General features: G+C 42.0%; 2 protein-coding genes across 2 annotated transcripts in view; both read right to left on the reverse strand.

Moving 5' to 3' along the window:
• Positions 1-6,554: 6,554 nt before the first annotated feature.
• Positions 6,555-9,065, reverse strand: ARL14EPL (ADP ribosylation factor like GTPase 14 effector protein like). The gene is made up of 3 exons (XM_066339161.1): positions 8,955-9,065; positions 7,409-7,548; positions 6,555-7,039 (listed from the first exon to the last, which is right to left on the reverse strand). The coding sequence occupies exons 1-3, from the start codon at positions 9,063-9,065 to the stop codon at positions 6,817-6,819; spliced, it is 474 nt and encodes a 157-aa protein (XP_066195258.1). The 3' UTR covers positions 6,555-6,816.
• Positions 9,066-20,973: 11,908 nt separating this feature from the next.
• LVRN (laeverin) overlaps positions 20,974-27,484 on the reverse strand; it is a 33,992-nt gene continuing 27,481 nt past the window's right edge. Inside the window, 4 exon segments of the mRNA XM_066339782.1 lie at positions 20,974-21,209; positions 21,880-21,955; positions 23,190-23,330; positions 24,817-24,987. Of these exon segments, the coding sequence (XP_066195879.1) occupies positions 21,063-21,209; positions 21,880-21,955; positions 23,190-23,330; positions 24,817-24,987 (535 nt within the window). The 3' untranslated portion in view covers positions 20,974-21,062.

A 27,484-nucleotide genomic window follows, 5' to 3' on the forward strand; every position in this document is an offset into this window, starting at 1 on the left:
AAGATATGCGACAGGCTTTTTGTGTCTTCCCCATTCTTGGGTTAATACTCCATAAGCTATTCCCCCTTCAGAGTTAATGAATAGGTCAAACTTTTTCTTAAGGTCTGGGAGACTCAGGACAGGGGCTGAAGACAATTTTGTCTTTAGGTCTTTCAATTGTTCTTCATCCTTATCTGTCCATTTCACAGGTTCAGGTTGGACTAATTTCTCATATAGAAATTTAACACTTTGGGAATATTTTTCTATCCACAGCTTGCAATAAACAAATAGTCCTAATAATTTTCTTATATCTCTTTTGGTGGTTGGAGCTGGGATTGAGAGTATACCTGAGATTCTCTCAGGGCTTAATTTCTTACACCCTTCCCCAATGAGGTGTCCGAGGTAGGTGACCTGTGATTCTACAAACTGCAGTTTGTTCTTTGACACTTTGAGGCCTTTTTCCCCTAGAAAATTTAGGAGATTAATACTGGTTTTTTTCACTTCATCTTTCTCTCTCCCCGATATTAGGAGGTCATCTACATACTGCAGGATTTGCACATTATTTTTAGGGATAAACTGTCTTAGTAACTCTTCTAGGGCTTGCCCGAAGAGGTTTGGGCTTTCAGTGAACCCTTGAGGAAGACGAGTCCATCTTAGTTGCTGCTTTCTCTTACTTTCAGGGCACTCCCACTTGAAAGCAAACCAGTCTTGGCTTCCTTCTGCCAAAGGACAGGCCCCAAAAGCATCTTTTAGATCTACTACAGTAAACCAGGAATGTTCTCTAGGGATCCTGCTCAGGAGTGTGTAGGGGTTTTGTACCACCGGGTGCCTGGTAACTGTCTTTTTGTTTACTTCTCTTAGGTCTTGCACTAATCTAAACTTATTTTCTGCCTTTTTTACAGCCAGAATAGGGGTGTTGTGGGGTGACATACAAGGTTCTAATATTCCTTCTGTGAGTAGATGGGTTATAATTGGGGTTAGTCCTTTTTTCCCTTCCAGAGAAATAGGATATTGCCTGACCCTTATAGGAGGTGTCTTTTCTTGCATTTTTATTTCTATAGGTGGGATATCTAAATATCCATATTTTCCCTCCTCGGCCCAGACTTCTGGCTTGATTTCTTTTAAGTCTCCAATAGTCAGCCTCATCATTTGTACCACCATTCTTCCTTCTCTAGGAAGAATCCCTACTCCCAACTGAACTTGCAGGTCCCTTCCCAGCAGGTTACTGTCTACTTTGGATAGATATATTAAATTAGTGACACATCTTTTGGAATTTCCTTTAATTTCTATATTTTCTATAACTGAAGCTCTGAAAGGCTCCCCTTCTGCTCCTAGGACTTTACAAGTTTTTCTTCCAATCACAATTCCAACTGGAAGTCGGTTAATACATGATTTATCTGCACCACTATCTACTAAAAATTCAAACTCTTCATGTTGGGGACCTACTTCAAAATTTACTATGGGCCCTTCCTGATGTTTCGTGAGGTCCCTTAACGCATAGAGCCCATGACACCCCTAATCCTCTTTGACCTCTCCTTTCAATAATTTTTCCAACGCCTCTTGCTCCCCCACGACAGTCTCATCAAATGACAATTTTTTGCAATGTTTTTTAAAGTGTCCTATTTCTCCACAGGCTCAGGTCTCTCTTGGTCTCTGAGGAGTAACCCAAGGTGGTGGGTTCCTTCCTCTTCCCTTTCCTGGTAAAGATTTTGTGTTTCTTTCACCCCTAGTATCCTCTTTGAGATCTCTTACACTCTTCCTGGCCACGGCTACCATAATCCTGGTTTTTCCTTTTGTTCTTTCTTCTTCTCTCCTAAGGTATACTCTTAGGGCTTCCCTTAATAATTCATTTATTTCTCGGTCTTGCCAGTCCTCCATCTTTTCAAGTTTTCTTCTGATATCTGGCCAGGATTTTGTGACAAACTGTAATTTTAATAATATCTGTCTTTCTGGGCTATCTGGATCTAAATTGGAATATTGCTGGAAATTCTGTCTGAGCCTGCTCAGCCAGGCTGCTGGGGTTTCATCTTTCTCTTGGGCCCTGTCAAAAGCTAATTTGGTGTTGCTACTCTGAGGAACTGATTCTTTAATACCTCTTATCATTAGGTTTCTATAATCTTCCATATTTCTCCTCCCTTCTCCTCTGTTTGGGTCCCACCCTGGGTCAGCTATTGGCAACTTCTGGTCACCGGGGGGGCCCATTTGGTTTTCTCTTTCCCAGATGCGCATTCCTGCTGCCCTAACCAGACGAACCTCGTCTGGATTGAATAGTATATTTAAGATGGAGTTTAGTTCTCCCCATGTATAAATATTTGGGCCCAAAAACTGGTCAATCTGGTTGGCAATTCCCACTGGGTTTTCAACTAGATTCCCCAGCTCTTTCTTAAAATTTCTGACTTCTGACGCTGTTAGAGGTGCATTTACAAACCCTATTCCTCCAATAGCCCCACCCATCGGGACCTCCCTTAGGGGAAAGAGTTTGGTTTTTGACCTGGTGTTACTGTAAGGTCCTTCTGGGTTTTTATTGCCTGGCAGGATGCATTGTTAGTTGCCAGACCTAGCTCCCAGCTGTGAGGGGGTGCAGGGATTGTGGATGGTGAAGGAGAGGAGGCCAGACCAGTGTTAGGAAACGGCAGAGGGTAAGAGGGGTTATAAGCTGGAGGGGGGCAAGTTGGGGAAAGAACAGGGATTACAGTTTGGGAAGGTGGGATATGATTTTCAGATGAGGTTGGAGGATTAGTACGAATAGTTTGTAGTACTTCGGGATAAACTGGAGGAGGAGGCAAATGTTCTAAGGGGTCCAAATTATGGCTAGCTTCTTCTTGGTTCTCTTGCTTTTCATTCCTTTGTTTCTCTTGCTGTAACTTACATATTTTGCTGTTTCATTTTTGACTCCTTGTTTCTGCCAACAGACAGCATAGAGTATTTGTTCGGTACTTGAATCCCCTCGAGATTTCAGGTATTGAGTTAAGTGTGAACACATCCAGGGGTCTCTAGTTCCACACCATGGCCATTTTTCAGGTAAATCTAGGTTAGGCCAAGCCTCTATGCAATAATGGATCATCTTGATTCTGTCCAAGCTTTTAGTGGCTTCATCAAACTCCCATAGTTCTAACATTTGTCCTAGTGGACTGTCTGGTGGAATATTTCTTATCTTTTTCTCTCTTTTCTCTTCAACTGGCTCCACTCTACTTATGTACGCCCCCATTTTCACTGGGTCTCAAATAAAAACTACGCTGCTCCTACTCTGACAGGAACTTTACTTCAGGGCAACACAAAGCAAAATTATCTGACTTTGTTTTAACTAAACTTCTTTAAGGTGCCCCTACACACACACAAGTTTAAAGAGGGACAACTCAAATTTTAACTCTCACTCACTCTTTGAACACTCGTAAGTAGCCCCAGGGATCCTTTCTTAGGGTTTGGGCACTACCCCTGCCAGTGCTCGGAATGCTCCACAGGTAGCCTGGTGACCCACCCTTAGGGCCTCAGCCACTACCCCTTAGCCAGCACTCCTTTTCTCTCCTGTACATCAGGCAAATCCCCGTAAGTGGCCAGTCAACCAGGGCCCAGGGTTCCAGCCACCACCTACTGCCAGGATTTGGACATGCAGCATGCAATGTACTCACTCACCCTACCTAAAAGTCCCTCGCACTTTGGGACTCCCCTAACTTCCACTCCCCTGCACCCGGACAGCGTACCTCTTCCCTGGGCACCCCTGACCAATACGACACCCTCGAACACGGAAAGCGTACCCAAGATACCCCCGACCAATGCAGACTCTTTTATCCCAGCACCCCGACAGCTACCCCAGCCAGTCTCCAAAGCACCCCGAAAGCAGCCTATCTTTGCTACCCCAGCCGGTACTCAGACGCTCTGGGCCGTAGCCTCAGCCAGCGCTCTCTTCCTCTCCCCACACCCCGGTAGTTACCCCAGCCAGTGCCAACTCACAAGCCCCGAAAGTAGCCTGGGCAACCCGCCCTTAGTGTTCCAGCCGCTACCCCAGCCAGCACTAGTCTCTTGTGACACTTTGGGCTATGACTTCAGCCACTGTGGTGCGTGCCTCACATTGATCGAGCCCTTTCGCACGCCTGAAATTGGCCCAAGCCTTTTCTGCCACCCACTTCTTTGATGTGCCACTCACTCTCTAAATTTCTCCGCACGGCCGGAGGGGGGCGCCTATGCCCCTGGAGATGCCTCAGTCACTCTCAGTTCACTCGCTTCCTGCTTTTCCCGGCCGGCCCCCTTGCCGGGGTGCGGAAACACGGTACTCAGCAGTCCAAACTCGCTTGGGAGGTCCGAGCTGCCGGTCCCCCTCTCATTCACTCCACACTCGCTCGTCTCCACTCCCGCCACCGGTTGTTCTTACCGACGCTCCTCAGTGGCGTCCCACGAGGCTGGCAAGCATTGTCCTCTGGTCTGGGACGTCCAGTTGTCCAGGAGGTCCGAGGTCGGGCTGCGCCTTCCCGTCCTGGTCCTCTTCTGGGCGTGGCTTAGATCCCGGACGAGTCCCCAAATTGTTATAAATGGGCCAGGACACCTGCTCCTTTGAAAAGCCTTTATTAGTCAGCTCTTTTAAGGGGGAACTCGAGGGGTCGCCTGCGCCGTCGCCGCTCCTGTCGTTGTTCTCGATCCCATCGCCGTTCTCGTTCCGGCCACCGCTGAGGAAGTGTCAGACGAATCTGCTGCTCTCGTCACAGAGTCGGGAGTTCTTGTCTCGCAGGAATCCCCAGGAACTCAACTGGGCTCGTGTGGTCTAGGGGCGTCACTTCTTCCCAGTCTCTTTGTGGTCATGGCGAGGCGGCAGAAGCAGAATTCAGTCCTTAGGTAGCTGAGGGTCTTCTCGGTGTTGTAGTGTCTCCCTTTTATCTGGATTTTGTGCTGGGTCGCGGCTTTTGGGTCCGTTTGCCGGCAACTGCACTTCGGTTTTGGAGCGGTGCACCATGGAAGTCCTTGGATTTTCCTATTAGGCGGGGCCAGCAGTTCGAGGAGCCGGCGGGAATGGCGACAGTCTAGCCCGACGGAAGGGGAGGGAACCCAGGGTTTTAGAGGGGGTATACAACTTAGAATAAGGTTTTTGAGGGTACAAACTTTGGTACAAACAGCTTAACAGACAGGTTACAACTGGCATAACATTTGAAACAGTACAACTTTTTTAACAAATGACAGACTGTGTACATTTTATTCATTTCACAACAGGTGCCTCTCCTTGGCTGACTTGCTCTGTAAGAAAATGGTCTTACATATACTCCAAGAGCTTTGTGGAGTGTGTTCCCTCTGCTATATTGTAGTGACAGTAGGTATCTGGAAAGCTGAAGTTCCCCTAGAGAAGAAGGGCAAGCGATTGTGAGACTGCTTATAGAATATTTCATCTGCCTCTCCATCCTTGTTGGTGTCTAAAATGGATTCCTACCAGGATATCTGCCTTGTCCTTCCCTCTGATTCTTGCCCAGAAACACTCAATCTTATTGTCACAATCATAGAGCTTGAGCCTCTTCCTAACATATATGGATACCTCCCACCTCTCCTTCCTTGCCCATCCCTTCTGAAAGTTTGCAGCCATCTACAGCACTCCAGTTGTGCAAGTTGTCCCACCACATTTCACTGGTGGTGATGCTGTCACAGCATTCCCACTGCACAATGGCTTCCAGCTCCTCCAGCTTGTTGCCCATGCTGCCTGCATGATGCAAGGTGTAATTAGTTGAGAGGAATAAAAAATCTTTCCAAGGTAGCAAGTCAGAAGGAGATTTTGGCATTAAGACATTTTTGGGATGTGTTCCCAAGTTTCTTGTACTGGGAAATACCTTTGTCTTGGAGCAAAAGGTCTTTGTCTCAGAATGGCCTGTGATAAGGGAGAAAGAAAAATGGTGCCACATCCAAAACTGGGAGAGTCTCCTCAAAAACAAACAAGCACTAGGCCCAAGGAATTATTCCCCCACTAGCAGGATGCTCCTGGAAATCACCTGCAACTATCTGTAGTGTTCTTGCCTTCAAGATCCAGAGGGACCCTCACTCCTCAAAAAAGGTATGGATGCCTACCACAAATGAGAGCACCTACCTCATAAGAAGACTGAGAGTAAGATACTGCATTTAAAATCTTTCATGTTTTACACGAAGAGGAAACCTCTGGAACTAAAGAGACTTTTCTTTCCAGAAGGAAAAATATCCACTCTGTTTAGCCACATAATTAATGACCAGTGGACATTTAATGTGCCACATATTATGTATAAAAAATAGTGCTGACTGAACATATTGGTTTCATTTTTTCAGCCTAAGCAGCAAGAAAGAATTGCTGAGAGAGAGTTGTTTCCACTGTATTTTGCTTAATATACAGACGAATGTGGAAAGTGGTGACCTAGTTTCAAAGAACAGTGTTTCTCACATGCCTCCTGCCTCACCTATATGAGGAATGAATGCATCAAGATGAAAAGGCTCTTGGACAAACCTACAGAAAAGAAAGGGCTGTGTCACACATCAGTAAATGAACAAGCAGAGAAAACAGAAAAAAACCCTCATTATAAGTAATGCAGATCAGCTTCCCAGGGCAAGAAATTTATCTTCCCATTACAATTCACACACCTTCAATTTTAGAAAGTCAGGATCTAGAAAGGATTGACTAGGTCCCTCAGCAAAGTCCACAAGGATGAGGAAGAATGAAATACATACTTTTACTTGATGGGGAATGGTAAAGTTTGCTAGGTAGGCAGCAGTAAGAAAGCACAACTAAAAAACCACTGCCAGGTTCTTCATTAGAGACAATGCATAAACCAAGATTTACTTTAACAAAACATAAAAAAAAAAGAACAACGTTCAGGCACAAAAGCTAACAGAACATAATCAGTCAGGGACAAAAAATGGTAGCACACTGATCACATCCCCAGCTTCAGTCTCAATCGTATCATAAACCCATTTTCTATTGGAGCGACATTCTGGTCCACATTTGTTTGAATTGCATTTGGGGCAAGGATAGAAGCAACCCAGGCAGTCCACTTCCAGGCAATCACATAAATCTATGCCATTACAAAGCAGCCTGCCATGTTTGTCATACTTCTTTGTAAATCTGTGAAAGAGAAAAAAAGTTATTCTCAGACAATGCTTCAATACATTCAGAGACTAAACCAAACACGTGGAAGACATCTGTATAACAAGTATTTAGTCTTTAACAAACTCAGCAAAATTAAATACCAGCATTATATCCTAATTACAACAGCCATTGGCATTAAGAAATGAATGCATGCCATCCTAAATAAAAACTCCCTTAAAGTCACATAGAAAAATCTTGTTTTCCCAACACAGCTTATTCCCAACAGGGTAATAAGAAATCACTCTGCAAAATACAATGCTTTTATTAAATTCATTTAGAGTCGCTGAACAGCCTACCAGCCTTTTTTTTTTTTAAATAAATCGAGCAATAAATTAGAGATCTTACTTGGACTCATTAAAAAAATTTTGTTTCATCTGTGACATGCATGCTTTCTTTTTCTGCTGTCTAGTTTCAGGATTGAAGTCAGCTACCTGAGGTCCTGGATTTTGAAAGGCTAAGCATTTTAATTGTTTCTCCAGTTTTTGCTAGAAATAAATAAATAACAGAAAGTTTGTAATTAGTAAAATTGGAAAATACATTTTTGTATATTAGCTATAAAATATATATAAAATATATGCTGCCAAGTGTCCTCACTGGCTTTTGAATGACATTAAAGTTAATATTCCTGATAACTTATAGGATCAAATTGGTTGTTTAAAATGCTTGCTTGTCTAACTATTAATCAAGTATTCCTTTTACCGACTGTGCATCCTGATTGGAGATGGAACAATCATGACTCTGAGCACATGACTCTGGTACAGCGCCATGGAGTTTGCAAGTTGCCATGTGAGAGGCAGGACTATGTGTTTTGTTCTTCAGCTTCATCTAAAATGCAAAAAACAAGTACTACAATGATAAACATCCCAAATGGATTCATTCTTACTTTCATTGTTCGCTCAGGTGCCTAGAAACTATCTTTGTCCAAATAAGCTGAGGGCAGGAAAAATGTCTGAAGGAGCAACTAATACAATAAGGAAGCATTTGCACAAGCGAAAAGTATGAGGGAAAAAAACCCAACACACACACAAAAACAAAGAAGTTCAGCTGAGTACAGTTTTCTAAGAAATAGGAGGATGCATTTTTCTGCCAATTTTGTGGAAATCATGTTTGCAATTAGCTAAAACTGCTGAGTATTTTTGGAAGCTAAAACTTTATCTCTGTGTATGACCATTCCACATAGTCCATGTATGTTGACAGACATTTCTGAAGTCATTGCAAACAAACATAAGCATCATGTCAAACAATTTCCCGTTGGACAATGACTGTGAACTTTGACCATATGCTTGTCATTCATTATGTAAAGGTAAAAAAATACATTCAAATTAATATTTTTCTCTTGTTATGTAAATGGAGTTGCCCTGCCATCTCTTAGCTTCCCTGGAGGGTGTCATTCCTTTCAGAGTCCACAGTGATTTTCCACAAACAATTGATTTCTCAGGGGAAAGCAGTGGCAGTTCAGCCTAATCTGCTGATACATGATTCAAAAATATCCATGCACTTGAGTGCACTTTTTTACAAGCTGTGCATCTTCAGCTACATCCTCCTGAAAATGTACAGGGCAATCTCATGTACCTTATTCAGACATGTCTGCTTTGGATTCAGGGGCAATTTTCAGCATCATCACCATTCACGACCATAAATAATGAAATTTTAAGTTTAAAAAGAATAATAAGACATGGTGATAGTTCTTTCTCTAAGACTACTCTTCTATTTCCCTACTTACTTAGAATTGCTCTTAGCCCTCCAAATCACTGCACTACAAACTTGATCCATTTCACTGTTGTTACTGATACTTTCCTCTTGACTCCAGCCCTTTATTTTTGTAAGGTCTGAATAAATTGAAGACAATTGTAAGCATCTTGATAATAAAATAGTACTGGAGAAGTCATACCAAATTTTTGTGTCTTATTGAGCAGTCCTCAGCAGGAGACACTTTGTTTTCCGCAGATGTTTCCTGGGAAGAATAGCTTTTCTTGCAGTTTTCTTCCATGAGATCACCCATTTGACCCACCCTTGCGAAATACGCACCTGTTTGTTAAAACATATACAATGATATAAACAGACTTGTAATTTAAAGTTTCAAGACAAGCAGGTGATGTCTACACAAAGCTTTTATGTGTTCTTAATCAGCAGCACATGCGGAACAAAATGTGGCTCAGCAACAGGCTCGATTTTAAAACTGTATTAAAATAATTCCTCGAGCATACACAGAAGCTGTATGATCAAAGCCACTCCAAAATCGGCAGAGCACACGCCGGAGAGCCGCCGGTGTTTCGGTAACCCAGAGCCCCGTAACCCAGGTAACCGCTGCCCGCCGGGCTCCTGGGCGCGGCGCGCACGCAGTCCCCGCGCCAGCCCGCAGGTGGCGCTGCCGCCCCAGCCGTGCGCCCGGGACGCGCTGCGCCCGTCTCTGACATTGCCCGCGGATCCACGGCGTTCTTCCCGGAGATTCCAACCAACGGAATAAACCTAAGGTGCTTGGGTTTTGAATCTCACTCCTTTGCGAAAGATTTTTAAAATAAAATGCGGACTTTTTAGGTTTAATAGAAACCTAAAACTCTGTTAACAAAGTTAACACACAGACCTCCGGGAGGTCTGTGAGTTCTGTGAGTCTACCCTACAAATGCCATCCATCACCTCTCTGCCGTCAACATAGGTTCAGGATGGATATTAGCTACCTCTTACCAACACTGTGTAGATATTTAGTTAAAAAATTTTATGCGATATGTACAGTACCAGTGTCTCAGACTTTAGCACCAAGCACAACTAGAAATAATTCAAGATTTCTGGACTTCCTCCAAACCTTCCCCACGTGCTGCCCAGTCTCTCCTATTACCTCTGAAAGGTAGCACAGTGGCCTCTATCAGTTTACCCTGTACTTCAGGACTGTTGCCCCAACCCTGTCCCAGAGAAGATCTTCATTTCACCACTGATGAAGGACCAGCGCCGCTCTAAGATAAGGAGGAGTCCAAGCCTTAGGTTTCTTCTCTTGCAGCCACTTCCTGCAGGGAGACAGTCAAAGTGAGAATAGAAACCAGAAGAGAGTGACTTTGTATTACCTGGAGGGGATGTCTTTTAGAGACGTAAAACAGCCTTCAGCCTGTTTCAGAAGGGGATTTCTGTTCTCTTCAGTAACCTGAAGAATGACAGATGTCACATTGTTCACAATGGGAGGCTTGATAGCAACTGTTTTAGTTCTGGGACTTGAGTGTCATTGTAGAGTTAGAAAACGAATTCTATTACCAGGCAATTAATATTTACTGGATGGGGGAGCCTGCTTTCCTACTGGAAATTTATTAGGGGTCCACAAATGAATAAATAATGAAGGACAACACTCCAAAGAAGGTGAGCATTACTCTTAATTTGCACTCAAATTGGAGTCCTTGTAAGGATTAGCTTCCTACATTTCCTCTTGAGTCCAACCATGCACCTAGCACTGTTAAAGCACTTTATACGTATGCATGACCATCATCCATGCCTGTTTTTTCACAGTATGCTAGCTTCAGGAGCAGAAAAGCCATCAGCAGCTACCAGTGTAAGCATGCAGTTTCCATGTATACTGTGGTGATGTGAAAATTTGACTGCTTTGACAACTAAATCCTAACAGTTATCTAGAAACAAACACACTAAATCAGAGACCTCATTTTAAATACTAACAGAAAAGAACAAGCATCTTGTTCAACAGATGTGTTCCAAATGCCATCGCATCTCAGCAAAAATATCCTACACAGAGAAAGTAGCAGATTTCTGTCTCCACATACATATACTTTAAGTATATAATGTTGAATTTTAATGTCCAAGAGAGACAACAAAAAATTAATCAGAATGTGTCTAGGAAAGTGAGCAGGACTGATTATCCTCCACAGTGTGTTCTGAGGAGAGATGGAAATGAGGGAGACACAGACATCCACTACGAAGTCTGGAGAACCTAATTATACAAAAGAAAATATTCTTAGTCCTGAAACAGATTTTTTTCTTCTGGTATTTTTAGTTTGACTGTAGTGCTAATCCAGCAGCAACACATCGAACGCTGGTCTCTTCCATAAAAATTTCAGCTCTAAGGATAACTATCAACTGCACTCTTCCTCCACCCAAACCTCTATTCTCCCATGCTTTTTGAATACAGCAAGTACTTTTCTGGAAGCGATCACCCACAGCTGACTATCCCATTGTGGCTACAGTGTATGGCTATGAACTGGCAATTTCAGCACAGAGCCTTGAAACAGTTGACCAGGCTAAAAGTAGAGTAAGGGAAGATGAAAATCAGAGGCTGTGCTATATACAGATATTTCTGCTCAGAGAACAGTTTCAGAAGTTGCTGGGATTTGGAAAGAATTACATTTGTTTATGATTTTCATAAAAGAAGTATTTTCCTATATCTGATTTTTCAAGAATTTAATATTTCCGTTTATAATCCCTGCAGATTACACCACTAAATATTCCAGCTGGCGTGAAATGTGGTGACGGCATTCCAGATACATCAGGCTGTTTGATCTCAGCAGCGTAAAACCTCTGCAGGGCTTGCCAGAGTGAATCCACATTGTTTTCAAGTTGTATTTGTTTATGCCATTGGAGACATTCTGGCTGACTTTCATGTTCATCATCTTCACCAGGGCAAAATGAGATGCTGCCCCTATGGCTTTAATCCCCCTAGGCACTCATGGATTATAGACCTATTGCAATAGTCCCACATTCCTCACAGCCTAGCTCTGCAGAGATGTCTGTAGGCTCAGGAACCAACAGTCAATTTTGTGGCACATTAAAGTATAGATCTTGGAATTTCTACAGCACATCTGACATCAGCCACATTAAGACTGAAAATAAATAAATCTTTCTCAGAGCAACCATGGACTGAACTGCAAAGCTGTGGAAAGAATATTTAGCATCTATTCTGTTCCTTCTTTCACAGCCACAAATGTGCATGTTTATTCAGAGGATAGTCTTGAAGTTAGGCAGGAAACACAGACCAGACAAGTCTCATCTCTTGTAACTCAGCTGGTTTTCCAGAACCCTGACAAACATGGTGACAGTGCAATGGCCCATTCTTTGACAATGGTATGGCAGAGCAAATATATCCCTCTTCAAGTAAAATAACACAAATCTCATGAGTTCTCTCTCCCAAACCCAGACACTTTCCGCTGTATCTGGAGGTGATGGCTCCTGTAGCTGAAGTTAATCAGTTAACTATAAAATCATGTGCAACTTCTGGTTGTCATGCAATAGGCAGAAAAGTACTTACCTACCTTCTGAAAACCTGTGGTTCTGAAGGGTGTGTGTTCAGTTCAGAGCAGACAGCAAGAGAGGAGGGAGGGTCCTCATAATCTTAAACTGTACTTACCAAAGAGAGGAGGGGAATGGCACAGCCTGGATTTACTGGTGCACAATTTCTTTGATAGTGGAAGTATGACATCAGCCCCAGAGAGACTGAAACAGAAGACAAATAATCAAAACAGTGCTCCCAGAGGAGCAGGCTCAAGTCAGTGCCAGGTAAGTGTCTTAAAGGACCTCACACACTCTGTCTCATTAGTTATGGCTTTTTTATAGTACTTAGCACAAAGAGTGGGAATAAAGAAATTGGATAAACTGGGATGAGAGTTCTAATTTCTCATTTGCATCTGTGAACAACACAGCAAATGTATTTCTTAGAGCTTTTTGATTTTTTCTTAAAGGAAAGTAAAGAAAAATATCCTGTCATAAACTACTGTATTTTTTTATTTTTAAAAATTTTAAAAGTGATATATTTTTAGGACATGAATGTAGTAAGAAATTATTTTACCATTTTTGACAAAATGTTCTTGATTCTATTCACTGTTTCCACTAGGCAGAAATAAATATGCTCTCCAATTACTCAAGTGCAACCTCATGTTTCAGCTTGCTGCCTTTCAAGTTTATTTGTTGCACTAGTGCAGACAATTCCACCTTCTCCTGATACTTCCAGATGCCAATTTCAATTTTCAGCATGCTGTAATCACTAATGGCTTTTATTATTCTTCTCTAGAGCACAGCTAAATCCTAATAAGCCTCATAAACTGTCAAGTCTTATAAATTCTCCTTTTGTGGCTTAGACAAATAGCCCAACATGTCTTTTTATCTTAATTAGCTGTGTCCACCCATTCTCTGAGGTATTTTATAACCCATATAGAGGCAAGTAGATTTTTTTATTTACCATATTTTTCCTTCCATCCAAATATTTTTAAACCCAAAAGCTAATACATCATTCAAGCATCAGACCTTAGCTGGGTGATGCAGATGCTGCTACACATCTTCATTTTGCTTCACAGAGTGGTTTTGGGGGGTTTTATTGTGAAAAAATAAACCAGAAATCACTCAAAGAGAGAAAAATAATCACAGTCTCTCTCTTATCTAACAACAACCTAAATCCAAAAATCCTACAACTCGTTTTATTCTCATAATTTTTTCCAAGGTTCTTCTCCCTCCATATGATGCCTTAAGTTTCAGCTGTCATGTTTTTAGATTCTGTGCTTCCCAGGGGTGTCATTCTGAGCCTCAGATAAAGTGTTAGTAAGCTCTCTTCACAGAGCAAGTAGACAAGACAAATTCTTTTCCTGCTGAAGACAGAGGACAAATGAGTGCAACTTTCAGATCCAAAAGCATAAACAGTGAACTGAAGAGAGATAATAAGAAGGATGGGACTTCATAACCTGAAGCTGTAATTGGACAATTAAACCCAATATGCAAATGGACCAAAACTTATGAAAGTGTAAGATCTCATGACTGGTCATCTATTTTGTGATCATTTTAAGTCCACCCTGAGTGTAGCCCTGGCCAGGCTATTGTGCTGTCCAAGGTGTACCCTTAAAGGAATTTTAATAAATACATACTTTTTTCTCTAGCTCTGTTCCATCTCTGTTCCAGGTCAGCCTTCCCAAGGCATCACATATTCTGCTTGATGAAGAAAACAGAAATTAACTCTATCAGTACAAAAACTGCAAATAAACCATCTTATGCTTAATATCTCTTTCCATTTTGCTAATTATACTTGTATACCTGAATTTTTTCTGAATTGCTTGTGCATGAGTTGTATTTGTTTATCATGGCATACGTGATAACATGTAGCCTGCAATATGCTCAGAAAAAACTCTTTCTGGGTAGGTGTCAGGCTATAAGGATGTAAACTAAACATAGGAGGATTAAAATCTCAGGTGACATTTAGAGAGACTGATTTCAGAAGCGAAACTCCTAGGGGCTCCTATAGGGACAAGTCTTCCCCACCATGAGCATGGGACTCTAAATACACATGAGTACGTACAATAGAAATGCCCCTACCCGGGGTGAGGGAGGTGCAGGGGAGCAGATATGTTACATTTTTCTTGAACTTCCTGGTCAGGCTAATTGTTCCTCGAACACCCCAACACACTCTGCATGCAATGTCCTCAGTAGCACCTACAGAGAGACAAATGGGGCAGCTGAAGAGGAAAAAACCCAAGTTTTTCAGCGTAAACAAGTAACCTGTGATATTCTTGTCCTATTGCAAACAGTTCTTTAGATCTCTATGATTAAATTGTTAAAATTTTGACAGAGTGCTGTTCTTCCCATTTTAAAATTGATTTTCCCCTCCTCTTCTTCCTCCTCCCTTTACACTACTTTTTTTTTTTTTTTTTTTTTTTTTTTTTTTTTTTTTTTTTTTTCCCAAACAACCAGCTTTATCAGGTCTTTCTGCCTCTTCCCTCATGTTCAAATCGGCAAGTCACTGGGAAGGACGGGGTGGGGTGGAAGGGGCGGAACAGACAGGGGAGAAGCACATGGAAGTTCGGGAGATGATTTTAGTGGCCGAGATGGCCAGAAGAAAACGTGCAAGGCTTGTGCTAGGCACCAGGGAAGAGCAAACTCCCTTTGTCCAGAGAAGGCTGCAAACCCTCCTTGCCGGAGGATCTGCAGCTGCGGACACACCCCTCATGACTCCATCTCCCACAGACAGACCCACGCCGTGCGACCGAGCCCTAAACAGAGCTGTGACCGCACCCCCTCCGCGGCCCGTGTACACAGGGCTTCCTCGGCATCGGGAGCACATTCCCATCTTCCTGAGCCCCACTGCGCGGGGTTGCCGGCGGGAGCTGCCCGCCTGCTCCCTCCCCTCTGGGCCCACGCTCGCCTGCCTCCCGTTCCCGCCGTGTCGCCCGGGTCGCTCGCACCTCGTGAGGCGGCCCCGGCGTCCCGCCCTGCCCGCTGCAGCCCCGCAGCCGGGCGGGCGGAGCCCGGGGAAGCCTGCGGAGCAAAGGGCCCGGCGAGCAGAGGAGCAAGGGGAAACCTCAGCGGGACGAACAGCGGTGCAAGCACCGAGATGAGCGGCGGCTGCGGGGAGGCACCTGGAGAGCAGCACGGCTGGGCAGGTGGATGATGTTCACGGCAGGAACTGCGGTCGGTGAGAGGGACCCCGCGCTGGAGCAAGAGAAACAGTGAGGAGGAAGGAATGTCAGAAAGGAGCACTTCGGGACTGACCTCAACCCGCTTTTCTCCTTCCCGCCGGTCTACTTAATGAGCGGAGGTGAAATGTTGGGAGTTGGGAATGAAGACGAGCCTGGGAAAAATGAAGGGGGGGGGGGAATGGTTAATTTTGGGGTTTGTTTCTCACTATCAAAGGCTATTTTAACAGACAACAAATATTAGGCATCTATTTTAATAGCAACAAATCTAAATTATTTTCCCCAAGTGAAGTCCATTTTGCCCTGCCCTGGTTCCAGCTAGAACAGGTTAATTTTTGCAATAACCACGAAGAGGCACGTCCAGGACACTGATGATATGGATGTTATTTTGTACCACCACCTCATTGCCAGGGACAGGGGAAGTATAGCAACAGGGAACAAAGACACACAGACATCCATGTTTGCTCCAAAGAAGACAGTTAACTGTAAAGAACCAAGCCTTTTTATACTGGAAATTTAGCCTAAATTTAACTGAAATAAGCATATGGGAATACAGCTGGAGAGGAGGACTGAATGTACTGCTCAGCTTGTAACCAACATGGATATTTTAACCCTGGTAGGCCTAAAGCCTTGTGAACAAAAAGTTGAACCCTGAAGAAGGAAGCAAAAGATACAGCGTGCTTGGTATGATCTGTCTGAAAGGAATCATGCAAGACCTTAAGTGCCATAATTTGAGTCTATGTAGCGCTATGATTAAGCAATGTTACTAAGAAACATAAATGTTGTTATTGTTACTAATTTGAGCTGTTATAAGAGTATATAAACTGATCTGTGGAATCAATTAATCAATTTCTTGCATGCAAGCAATGGGGTCCTGTCTCCATCAATTGCCAACACAAGCATTCATTTGCTGACACTGTGGTGTCACTGCTCACACATCCCTTTAGCCAGGCAGCTCTCTGATCACGTGGTGTCCATGTGTCTCCCCAGCTGAGCACTGCGTTACGCAGGAGGTGACTATCAACTCATTCATCCCACCCACATCTGAACACTTCCCAGACTGCTTTTTGGTGAACAAAAGTGAACAGGATTTAACAAAGGTGAAAAAGGTCCTTATTCTGTAAGGCTTTTCTTAGGGAAAAAGAAAAGGGAGTCTTTTCTGACTCAGGGAAGGGAGTCTTCTCTGAAGAGAAGATGTCCCTTCCAGGGTCAGTGGGAAGGACAGGTCAGTAAGTGTTTCTATGTGAATCTTTGCCTCTTTCTTGTACTGTCAGTCATTAGTATTGTTTCTGTTACTGCTGGTTTTATATCTCATTGCTGTTTGCAGTCAATTGTCCCTATCTCAACCTGTAATTTTTGTCTCTTGTGCCTCCTTTTTTTCATCAAGCTGCAGAGGGAGGAGGAAGGAGGGAGTGAGTAGGCAGCATTTAGTTTGGAATCTCAGTGGGAGCATTAAACTGGGAAGTGCCATTCCTTAACTGCAACAGCCCTGATGATAGTCGGTAAGTGATCTCCACCTCATGTTCTTCTATCACAATGGGTATCCCACAGCCAGCCAAGGTCAGCCTCTCCCTTTGCCCACTGAAGTCCTTGTCTCATCCCATTACAAAGAATGACAAATAGTGACCCCCCCAAAGACCAGAACCCACTGTCCTTCTGACGCAGGGAAGATTTCCACAACTTAAAGAATCATAGCAGCAACAATGGTTTTATTGAAGTAAGATATTGTGAAAGTGAAACTTATGAAATGGTTGTTTAACAATAGATTCATTCTGTCATTTACTGCACAGAAGATACAGTAATAATTCAAAGTTACCAATGCACAGTCTTAGTGTGCTATGATACAAGGTTATGCACTATCTGGGTACTTACCAATTCAGTGGGTAAAGGGTGTTTCGACCTTGAGAAGCAATCCTGAGAACTGTCCTAGCTCCAATGGAGATCACCCCAATGCCATTAGCTGCTTAGCAGGCAGATAGAAGAGAGAAGGCTCACCCAGGCTGTATTAGTTATGGGATAAAGCAGTTGGCTCACAATCAAATTACAAGTGATGGAAAAGGTAAAGGTGAGACTCCTTGTACCCACAACCCCCTTTGTTCATTGACAAATGAGTCTGTTTGCTGTGTTAATCACATATTCAAAAGTTCCAGTTTCCAAGTGTGTAGCATTAATGGTCACCATATCACCCTTTTCCTGCAAGGCTGCCAGAGAATCTCTACATCTCTGAGACAGGGTATGCAGAGATGACAGCTCCTTTTATCTTTTCTGAGTTACTGCACAGCAGAAATGTGGCAAGGCCATATCTCTAGTCCATTTTTTGGCATTTTAGCCCACATTCCCTTTCACTACTCTATACTCACTCTTCTGAGACTTCCAACAACCCTGAAAGAAGCAGCAGGCTGCTCCTCATCAATGTAGCATCAGTGCAGCCAAGATGGCGTGAGGTTTGCGCCTTGGCCACCCAGGCCCCACAACCATCTGCCTTCTCCTCACTTGCCTGAGAGGTTTCTCAGGGTGCCAAGAGGGAAAGGGGGAACAGCCAAAGTGGGGAAGCAAGACAACTGTGCCAGAAGATGCAGAGGAGAAGATAGTGAACCCTGACTTAAACAGGTCTAAAATCTTCCTCTACTGCTGGGCATGGTGTGCATTCTTGCCAGCTCACGAGTCTGCTGCCCTGTCACACATACATATAGTATGGGCAGAATAAGTGTAACTTTTTGACTTCCCTCTTCTCAAGGCAGAACTTAAAGCAAAAATCTGGTCTCTTCATATCATACCTACTTCCCCCCTCCCCTCCAGGGCCTACTGAATGCATTCTTATCTATCAATGAATGACACATCTATTTTTACTGGGAATTGCCCCATGCATGAACACCTGCACAATTTCATGCCCCATAACACCTATACAGTCTGCATAAGTACAATTAAGGCTGATTTCCTGATGTCCTCGTATTCATTTCTGATGAACTTTCTTTCACCCCAATTCTCTCTGCAATAAAGCAACTTTCCCCAGATTTCTCCCATTCACCTCTTCTTTTCTTCCTGTGTTTCCCAGTTGCCACTCTCCAAACCTCTGCACTCAGCTTGTACTCAACAGCAGCAAGAGCTTCCACCGATAAATGCCATCAAGTGCAAATGTGTGGATTCTGGAAGTGATTCAGATCTGCTCCTACTCAGGCAGTTTGCCTAGCAATCACCTTCACTATTCTGCCTCTGCCATGAGAACTGCACTGAAATTCTGAAATACATAGCCAGCAGGCATTATATGAAAATAACTTCTTATTTTAAATCCTTCCAGAAAAAAAAATTATGTACTGGCAGTTCAAATTAAAAGTTTTGTTCAGCAGGATGAAGAAAAAAGTGACAAAAGCATGGAAGACTGGTTAGAAAGGCAGTGTGGTTGCTCATGGTTGGAGAGAAATGGTTTGAACCTACTGGGCGTAGGGTGAAGTTATGGGATGTTTCTTTAGCTTTGCTTAACTCACATGATGATATACAGTGCCAGAGATTAACTAGTGGAAATCACAGAAAATACTGAAGCAAAACAGCTTCAGTACTGGCACAAGTTCCCCAAGAAGGCTGTGGATTTCCTATCCCTGCAGGTGTTGAAGGCCAGGCTGGACAGTGCTTTCAGCAACCCAATCTAGTGAAAAGATTCCACCATCACAGGGGGATGGAATTACATCATCTTAAGGTCACTTCCAAATCGTCCTATAGATTTTATCTTAAAGCCCCTGTAATTCACCACAGCCTTGACAACTTCCTCTGCTTTCTCAATCAAGCTGAAGAAGACTTGCAAGAATGCATGCAATTTTCTTTGATATTGTCCTTAACTAGATCAAATGCTAAAAGGTCAATTGTTTCCAGCACAAACTTGTGTCGCCAGCTTGTAATTCCCATACAGTAAAGGGCTTCTCAAGCAGTCTGAAAATAGATTGAATTTTTCTTTGGAAAAAAAATCATGGCGAGCAAAGGACATTCAGTGCAGTCATCATGGCAGCACTTTTCCTAAATTTATTTAGAGGATGCTGATAAAAGCTCCTTTGCATTAACATGTCTGGAGTTTATTCTTGTCTTTTTGTAGAGCAGTATTCTAATCTATTTTGTCTTCTGCATTCCCACGTAATAGTGTTTCCTGATCCATAACGTGTTAACTGATCACCAGTACTGTAATATTGTCATAATATCGTTACCCCACAAATAAGTTACTTGCATGGACTGAGGATCCCATTCTTCTTTTTAAGCACAAGCTAGTGCGTTTTGCTAATATTAATGGACTGAAACATGTCCTTCTCCTCCAACACGCGGTGCGTAAGCAAGGTGATTAACCGTGTATCTACAACACAGGAGTTGGGCTCTGTGATTCTGATGGCCCCCTCTAACTCAATCCATCCAGTGATTCGGTGACCAACGAGCACCTCAGTGCGATCAGAAGAGCGATGTTCTGCAGGATGTGGAGTTACTCTGGCAGCGTTTCGGGGCGGCCCTCAGGAGAGGGCCCTGTGGGCAGGCGCCGCCCGCACGGCTGACAGACTCACTGAGTGACAGCTGGAAGGGAGATTGTGATTGGCCGGGGGGACGCGTGAACAGCGTATAAGCAGAAAGGTGATTGGATGATAGGACGCACGGGCAGCAGCACTGCAGCTTTGCCAGCCAATCGCTGCCTTCCTTCGATTGAGCTCTGTTAGGCCTCAGCAGGGTTTGGCTTATGTCGGGTGGAGATTAAAGGTGTTAAAAAAAGGGTGCGATTTCTACAATAAACCCATCACCTTTAGGTGCATAGGGCCCCCTGTCGCTTTGTTCCCCATTGCTACAATGTTCCAGAACGGTTACTTTAGACTAGTTACACAATAGTGCGACGGACAAAATGACCATCAAATGTCACACACCAGAAGCTCATCATCTCCTAGATAAATTTTATACAAAAATAATCCAGTTCACACACTCCAAGACCATTCTGGGGGCTGAAGCGTGCTAAATGGGGGTCTTCAAAAGCAGTTCCTAATCAAACACAAATGTAGATACATTAAGTACAGATCTGCTGAGGGAAAAAATAGTTTGAATGACAAGGAATTAATTTATTGATTAAAATTACAATTTGGGATTGTTTAGTCCTTTCCTCCCTACAAGCGTGTAGTAATCCTGAAGTTTATGTTTCACAGAACTGTTCTAAATAATTGTCATCTTCGCAATTTAAAAATATAGAAGTGGAGACAGACAGATTATAGAGCACTGTGCAAATGAAACAAAACAGAATATAAACTTACTCAGCTTCCTTATGTGTTTTTGCCACAAACATGCAAGCATACCTTTCATTTGGCTACTCAGAAGAAAACCCCCAAATGATTCAGGACTGTATCTATTTGTTAGATTATTATTAGCAATGCATCTCTAAGATCTCATTCAGCAGAGAATTATTTTATATATAAGATGCAAATATGTTTATTACTTCTTTTCCTAAATGCTCGATTTCTTTGTGAATTATTTTACACAGACTTTCCAGCGGGAAGGCAACCACAGGACTCATAAAGTGTGCTTTGCCTTTAATTACAGCTTATAATGAAAACCAATACGATAGTGAATCATATATAATATACTGGAAATTGTTTTCCTGGTCAATCATCTACATTATTCTCTAACCAGCTGGCAACTTTGCTTAGTAGTTTTCTCCTTTCAATATTTTCAATCTTTGCAGATTCCAGTAGCATAGTAACAGTCTCTCTCTCATCCTCTTCCAAAGTGGCATTATAAAAAACCTGCAACTGAAGAAGTAAACACATGAGCTTAGTTCACGTGTAACTTCATTTGCAGCAAGCAACTGTGTGCCTGACAGGTGCTTCAGAAAGAAGTGCACAGAAAAGGGACAGGTGACTGAGACTAAAGAGGGGGTGGGGCAAAGTTACTGATTTACACTAACTGGGAAATCTCCTTAAGTATCAAGAATGTGCCCTTTTGCTGTTCCTCTAAAATTTCTTTCAAATGCAGCTAACTTTACTGGTACTGGTGGCACCACACTGTCTAGGACTAGCTGGGTAGAAGAATCCTTTTGTGCTGCCTGTTCTACAATCACAGAACAAGATATCCTTCTCATCAGTCTAAAAGGCAAAAGACAAGAGAGGACTGAAGAACAGTAAATAAATATTTTGGGGAAGCAGTGATTGAACAATATGAGAAATTAAACAGATGTCAGTATGAAAACCTAACAGGCCAGCAGCCCAAATGTTGGTACATTTTCAGTAGATATGGCAGAGGTTGTCTCTACAGACAGATTTTGAGGAAAATGAGACAGTTTTGATAGAATTTGGGGGCACTCTGCTCCAAACATGAATGCTTGAAAGACATCAACATTATGTTTAACAATTTCTTTAAAGAATAAAAGCTTGTATTTACAAACTAGCAATGAAGTTGAGACTAAATGCTTCTCTGGTTTACCTCTTGGATCTGTACATCTGTTTTGACAAATCTTCCCATGACTTTTAGTACATCATGCAATAATTCATGCCCATATCTGTAAAATTGAGATAAAGGTCCTTCAAATACATTAGCAAATACACTAAATTTCATCTCATTTGAAAATACTCACACTATTTAGTGAGTATTTACTATGCTGCAAATACTAACTAAGCTGGAGCTTGTAACTATGGATTATTCTCCTTCTTTTAAAGAACTACCATTAGTATTCAATTTAGACATTTGAGCTGCATGACAAACAATAATTACCTTTCATTTTCATTTCCCAGTAAGATCTGATATTTGTACTTTGGTAATGTGAATTCTTTGCATGAAACAGATAATCTCTCTAAGCCCATACAGCCAAAAAGGCTAACCAGTAATACATCTAACAACCTGATGTTCCTGTTGCTATCTTGGGTGGCATATAAATAAACACTTGCACTATTCTTTTAGTTTGAAATTAAGGGGGCAACTTCCCAGAAAATTTCTCATCAATTTAGAACATAGAAAAGCTCTGTAAGGGAACAAGTTGATATGACCCAAATCTGCTACAACCTGCCTTTTCTAGTGTTAGCAATAATTTACACGTTTGAATGCTCCTAAATTACTGATTTTGGTGATGCTGCCACGGATGGATCACAATGGCGTCCTCTGCCATCAAAAGCAGCTGGAATGTACTCTGTCATAGCCCTGCTGCTTTTCACAATTGCCAGGGAGAGAAGGAGTCTTCAAACAGACATCAAAATACTTGCTTTGCTCAAAACATATAGCCCAAGCTCACTTGCAGTTTCCTTACAGCTGTGCAGGTAGGCTGGTGATGGGTTAAGACCTAAGTCAGGGAATAACACTGTAGTTGGTCCTTGCAGATCTTGCATGTCTGCATGCTCTAATAGCCCACCTTTTCATACTCTCTTTGGAAAAAAAGGTGAGGATTTTACTTCAGCATTCTACACCCACAATTTGCAGCATTTACACCCACTTGTAAAATCCTAGTGGTTAAACCCGCTTCTAGAGTCAGAATTCCTAGGAGGACTTAAAAGTACAGAAACAGTCATGAACAGACTAATTTTTAAAGTCTTGTGTGTTTGATGAGCTATTCTTTGGCATTAAACCCTGATCAGAATCAAATCCTCTGAAAACTCTGCTCTGCCTACTTAGTTGTATCAATCATTGCAAATAGCCATCACTGGAAGGAAAATCTGCACCTGAATTTTACAGCTCAAACATAAAGATAGAGGAAGAAGCCCAAGAGCCACAGAAATTAAAGGAAGCCAAAACTTGTTGCTTACCCTTGACTTAAAAGTGGCCAATTTTCCATAACAAATTCCCAGGCTATACGTTGCCCAATATCCTTAGTCACTACATGTGAGATGATGACTGAAGTACGATTCGAAGAAAATAATGTGTCACTGAGTCCATATTGCAAGTATCTGTTAGAAAAGCAGGAAAGAAATGAACCTGTCTCTTGCTGTTTTACAACAGAAATATACAGTATTGCAATCTGGAAATATAATCCAGTTCACAAAAATTCCTATCTCAACAAATATCAGCATGTGGAAGGTTATACCAAAGTTGGTGTCACTCTGAGCTGTGTATTCAGCTTGGGTTTTGTCCTTAACATTACTTCTTGCACACTGACTCTTCACTCCTTAGTAAAGTGAGGGTGTAGAATATCAAATAGACATAGATGTGTTTCTTATCTTTGCATCAGAAAGACAACTGCTCCTACCAAACAAGCTTGTGGAAGGGCAGACTCTCCTCACCTTCAGGCAATTCACTTCACTGTGACTCATATGGAGCCTACAGAATATGCCAAGAGTGAGACACTTTCACACAAAAAAGACCTGTTTATAGGGTCCCCTGTAACAAGATTCAGTAAGATTTTCATGAGGACTAAGGCAGGATTTCAGAAGTATTCCAAGAAGTGTCGTCTAATGATGTCAGTGGCAGTGAATGCCTGAGCATCTTGAAAAGTGATTATTCTCTTTGTTGCCTCAGTGTTTTACCTTGCACACTCCTACTTCCAAATGAACCCTTTTAGAGTTATTTTCTCATAGGGTCTTGCAGACAGCTGCTTTATGGGTAGAGTTGTTGAGCTGGGTTTCTCCCCTTTTCATGCCATCACTATGCCTAACATAATGGACAAAGAATTGTTAGGGCCAGGAAAAGGGCAACATTCTTCACCCCAAAACACACCCTGGGTGGCAATTCAAAGAACAGATCAGCTTATCAGCTACTTAAGTAAATGGAGGAAAAAAAGCTCATCACAACTGCCTGATTTATCAGGGAATGGTGCTAGCCTGTCCAAGAAAAAGACAATAAAGGATTGTACTTCAAGAGGTAAAATAGTATAGCTGGTTGGGCATCTCTTTGCAACATTTCTTGTCTTATTTTCAGTCATACTTTTCTGTCTTCCCAAATGACCACCACACTGGAGCAGGTAGCTGGAAGGACTAAAATGCTACTTGCACACCTTTAGACCCATGGAGTTTATGGGAATGTTTAGATGATAATTCTTTAGACAATCACTGCCAAAATTCCATCCCTTAACCAATGCTTCAAGTAATAGAAACATGACTGATTAGAGAATTCAACATCTTTTTACTGACAAATACCAGTAAAACCAAATAAACACAGTGTTTCAAACTGTGCTTTTGACAAGGCTCTTAACTTTTTGGTTGGCCCATGTGGAGTCAGGACTTAAGACCTGATGACCCACATGTTGTCTTTGCAGAAGGATTATTTATTTGTATTTGTCCCATTTTTCATATTTGCTCCCTAACAAAACTCTTTAAAACTTTACCAGTGGTTGACAAGACACATGCAAGACAGGTAAACTTCCACCAGCTTTGCACAGTAAAGTATTTTTGTTAGTATTTACTTCTATGTACAAATATATACTTTGATCAAGGTCACCTGTAGAGTAACCATGACTCTTTGGCACAGCTCATGGCATAGAGCAGGATGTCATCATCTTCCTCAACAGAGTTGGTATGGTTGTACATTTCCCATGCAAAATTCCATTCTTTCTCACTTCCCACTGCAACACCATAGCAGCAGACTGTTCTTCTAATTAGAAAGGGAATTCTGCAAGGCAAAATACAATTTAAAGGTACTGTACTGTTGTAGAGGCAAACCATGTTGTTAATGCATAACTGAAATCAAGTGTTTATTTACACTTAAAAGATACACAACAGTGCAAATATAAAATAGCAGTGTAGATAAGGATAGGAAATCCGATTGTTTTATTTGTGATTTAAGCTTTTAAAAAGCATGCAGTTTAAAGGAAACCAATACCCCCAACATTTTTAGAGCAGTTGGATCAGATTATATTGTGTCAATGCCATACAGTGTCAATGCCACTGTTCCCCATCACAGCCTAGGAAATGGATCACACCATTAAATAGTGTATTAATGTGTATATGCATCATCCCACACAAGCCTTTTCTAAGTTTATTTAGTGAATGCATCCAGTAGGAACGGCCATTTGCAGCACAGAAGGAAATAGAAGGGACATTTTTCTGTGCAACAGGCAGCCTCGTATTACTCCCACCTCAGGGAAGACTCTTCAACACAGCAGTAAATTTCATAGCAGAAACTAAATGCAAACATTACCAGTATAATGCTCCATATGCAAAGGCAGAACAGGAAATTTCTCCTGTAGCAAGTATGTGTCCCTGACATTAAGACATTGTAAACACTTTCCAGTGATAGCAATATTCTACTATGTAGACTATCTGAGAACAGTTTCAAATAATGCTATTTTGGACTAATTCCCTACAGAAGAATGGGTCTTGTAGCTACAAGCAAAACATTTGACTTCCCTCTGTCATACTGTTAGTCTGCTTACTATTACATTAAGCCAAGATCGTAAGTGGAGGTGTAAAAATTATCTTCTTTTTGATCAGAGGATACATTTGGAAAAACAGATAAGTTTCTGGTCAGAAAAAACAATCTTCAGGCCCAAAACTGGAAACAGCAAATTCAAATTTAAATACAGTTTGAGAAAAATTCCTGAGTTTCAGCAGACTATCCTGGAGAAAATGAGAATGATGCCAACAGAGTTAGTCAATCAGGAGGAAGGATATATAACATCATTCTTTAGAGTACAAGGTAGAGAAAAGGAAGTTATAAATTTTGGAAACAAAGGACTAGTAGGAAAGAGGGAGCTAGTTGGGTGTTTTACATGACAGACAACACTTGTTAGTAAAAAGACAAGATGCAGGGATTGTGGCAGTTCTGTTGCAGGTCAGGGATTTCACTGTCATACTAACAGAAAGCATGCGCATGTTCTATGTTTACTTAAAAATTTAGTTTGGATTCATTTACCTAGATATTTGCTGGGACATAAGGGATTTGCCACCATTGCTACCAATGACATGTAGAGTAGTTACGTCAGGCTAAAATATTGTCCTGGAGGAATCCTTCTCTGACAGATTTGAGTTACAGGGTTTGGTATTTTGTTTAATAATCTTTTCATAGTGTTGCAGTAAGAAGTCATGGTAAGATGATAGCAGGGTAAAGCTATTTTGGCCGAAGTACAACTATTTGTTTTGCTACTGAAGTTCCAGTAGTTGAAAGAAAATATTATTAAGTGTAAAGTTGTTGTGAGTCAATAGACAGGTTTTGTGTATCATTTGGCTGCAGCTCTGTTGTGCAACACTCGAGGCAGGCTGGACAGGCAGCGTACTGTGGGGCAATGGTTTGCTGGCTCAGGACATGTATGGTGGCCCTGAAATGGTTTATGTTGTGTAGTTCCTAGAGGGTGTCCAGTATGGTCCAGAGGGGCTTTGAAGCTTGAGGTTATATTAAGTGAGGGGTGACTTATTCATCTTAATGTTTTTCCTGGGAGTGGCTGTGTGATTTGACATTACTGGCCTGCCAGGATCCCTCATTTCTGGATCTTGGCGAAGATGCGGAAAGCTACAGGGCAGGTACATTATTTTTACTCTTTTTTTTTTGGAACCGATTGAAAAAATGACATTGTGATTTCTTAATTTTTGATGGTAGCAGCAGTATATGTGAATCTTCAGTAAAAAAGTAAAATGGACAGAAATGCTATCCCTCCCCCTAGGGTAGTTTACTTCTTTCAAAAGACAAGCCAGTTGCAGCACCTAAGAGAATACATTAATTTAGCAAGATTCACTACACTCTTATAATGAAAAAAAGAGTAAAATGGAGAAACTGGCTTGGCATTATAGCTCTAATTGTTTCCACTAAACAGATTAAAATGCACTGTATCCAGTCCAGTTGTGTTCTGCCAGGAACAGTTTGGAAATTTTCAGCTGAAAGTTGATCACCCAGTCTGAAACATAAATGCATTATTTCGTTCCACAGATGTGAGAATCCTTCTGGGTTCCACCTGTGGCGAAACAGCTGAAGTGTGCTGTTGTGAATTTGCTCTCAGCATGGAGAACCTAAGAGCATCTAAAGGGATTAGTCTCTGAAATATGGGTCAAAATTGTATTGTGTATGTTTCCTTTCCTACCCAGCACGTGTAAAATCTTTTCATTAAATGCATGGGAACAGTGACCTGCCACTTGAAACCTTAAGAAGTGTCCTGAATTCTTTAGAGTTTTCCCCT

This window comes from Sylvia atricapilla, chromosome Z, assembly GCF_009819655.1.
Source record: "Sylvia atricapilla isolate bSylAtr1 chromosome Z, bSylAtr1.pri, whole genome shotgun sequence".
In the NCBI taxonomy this organism is placed as follows: Eukaryota; Metazoa; Chordata; class Aves; order Passeriformes; family Sylviidae; genus Sylvia; species Sylvia atricapilla.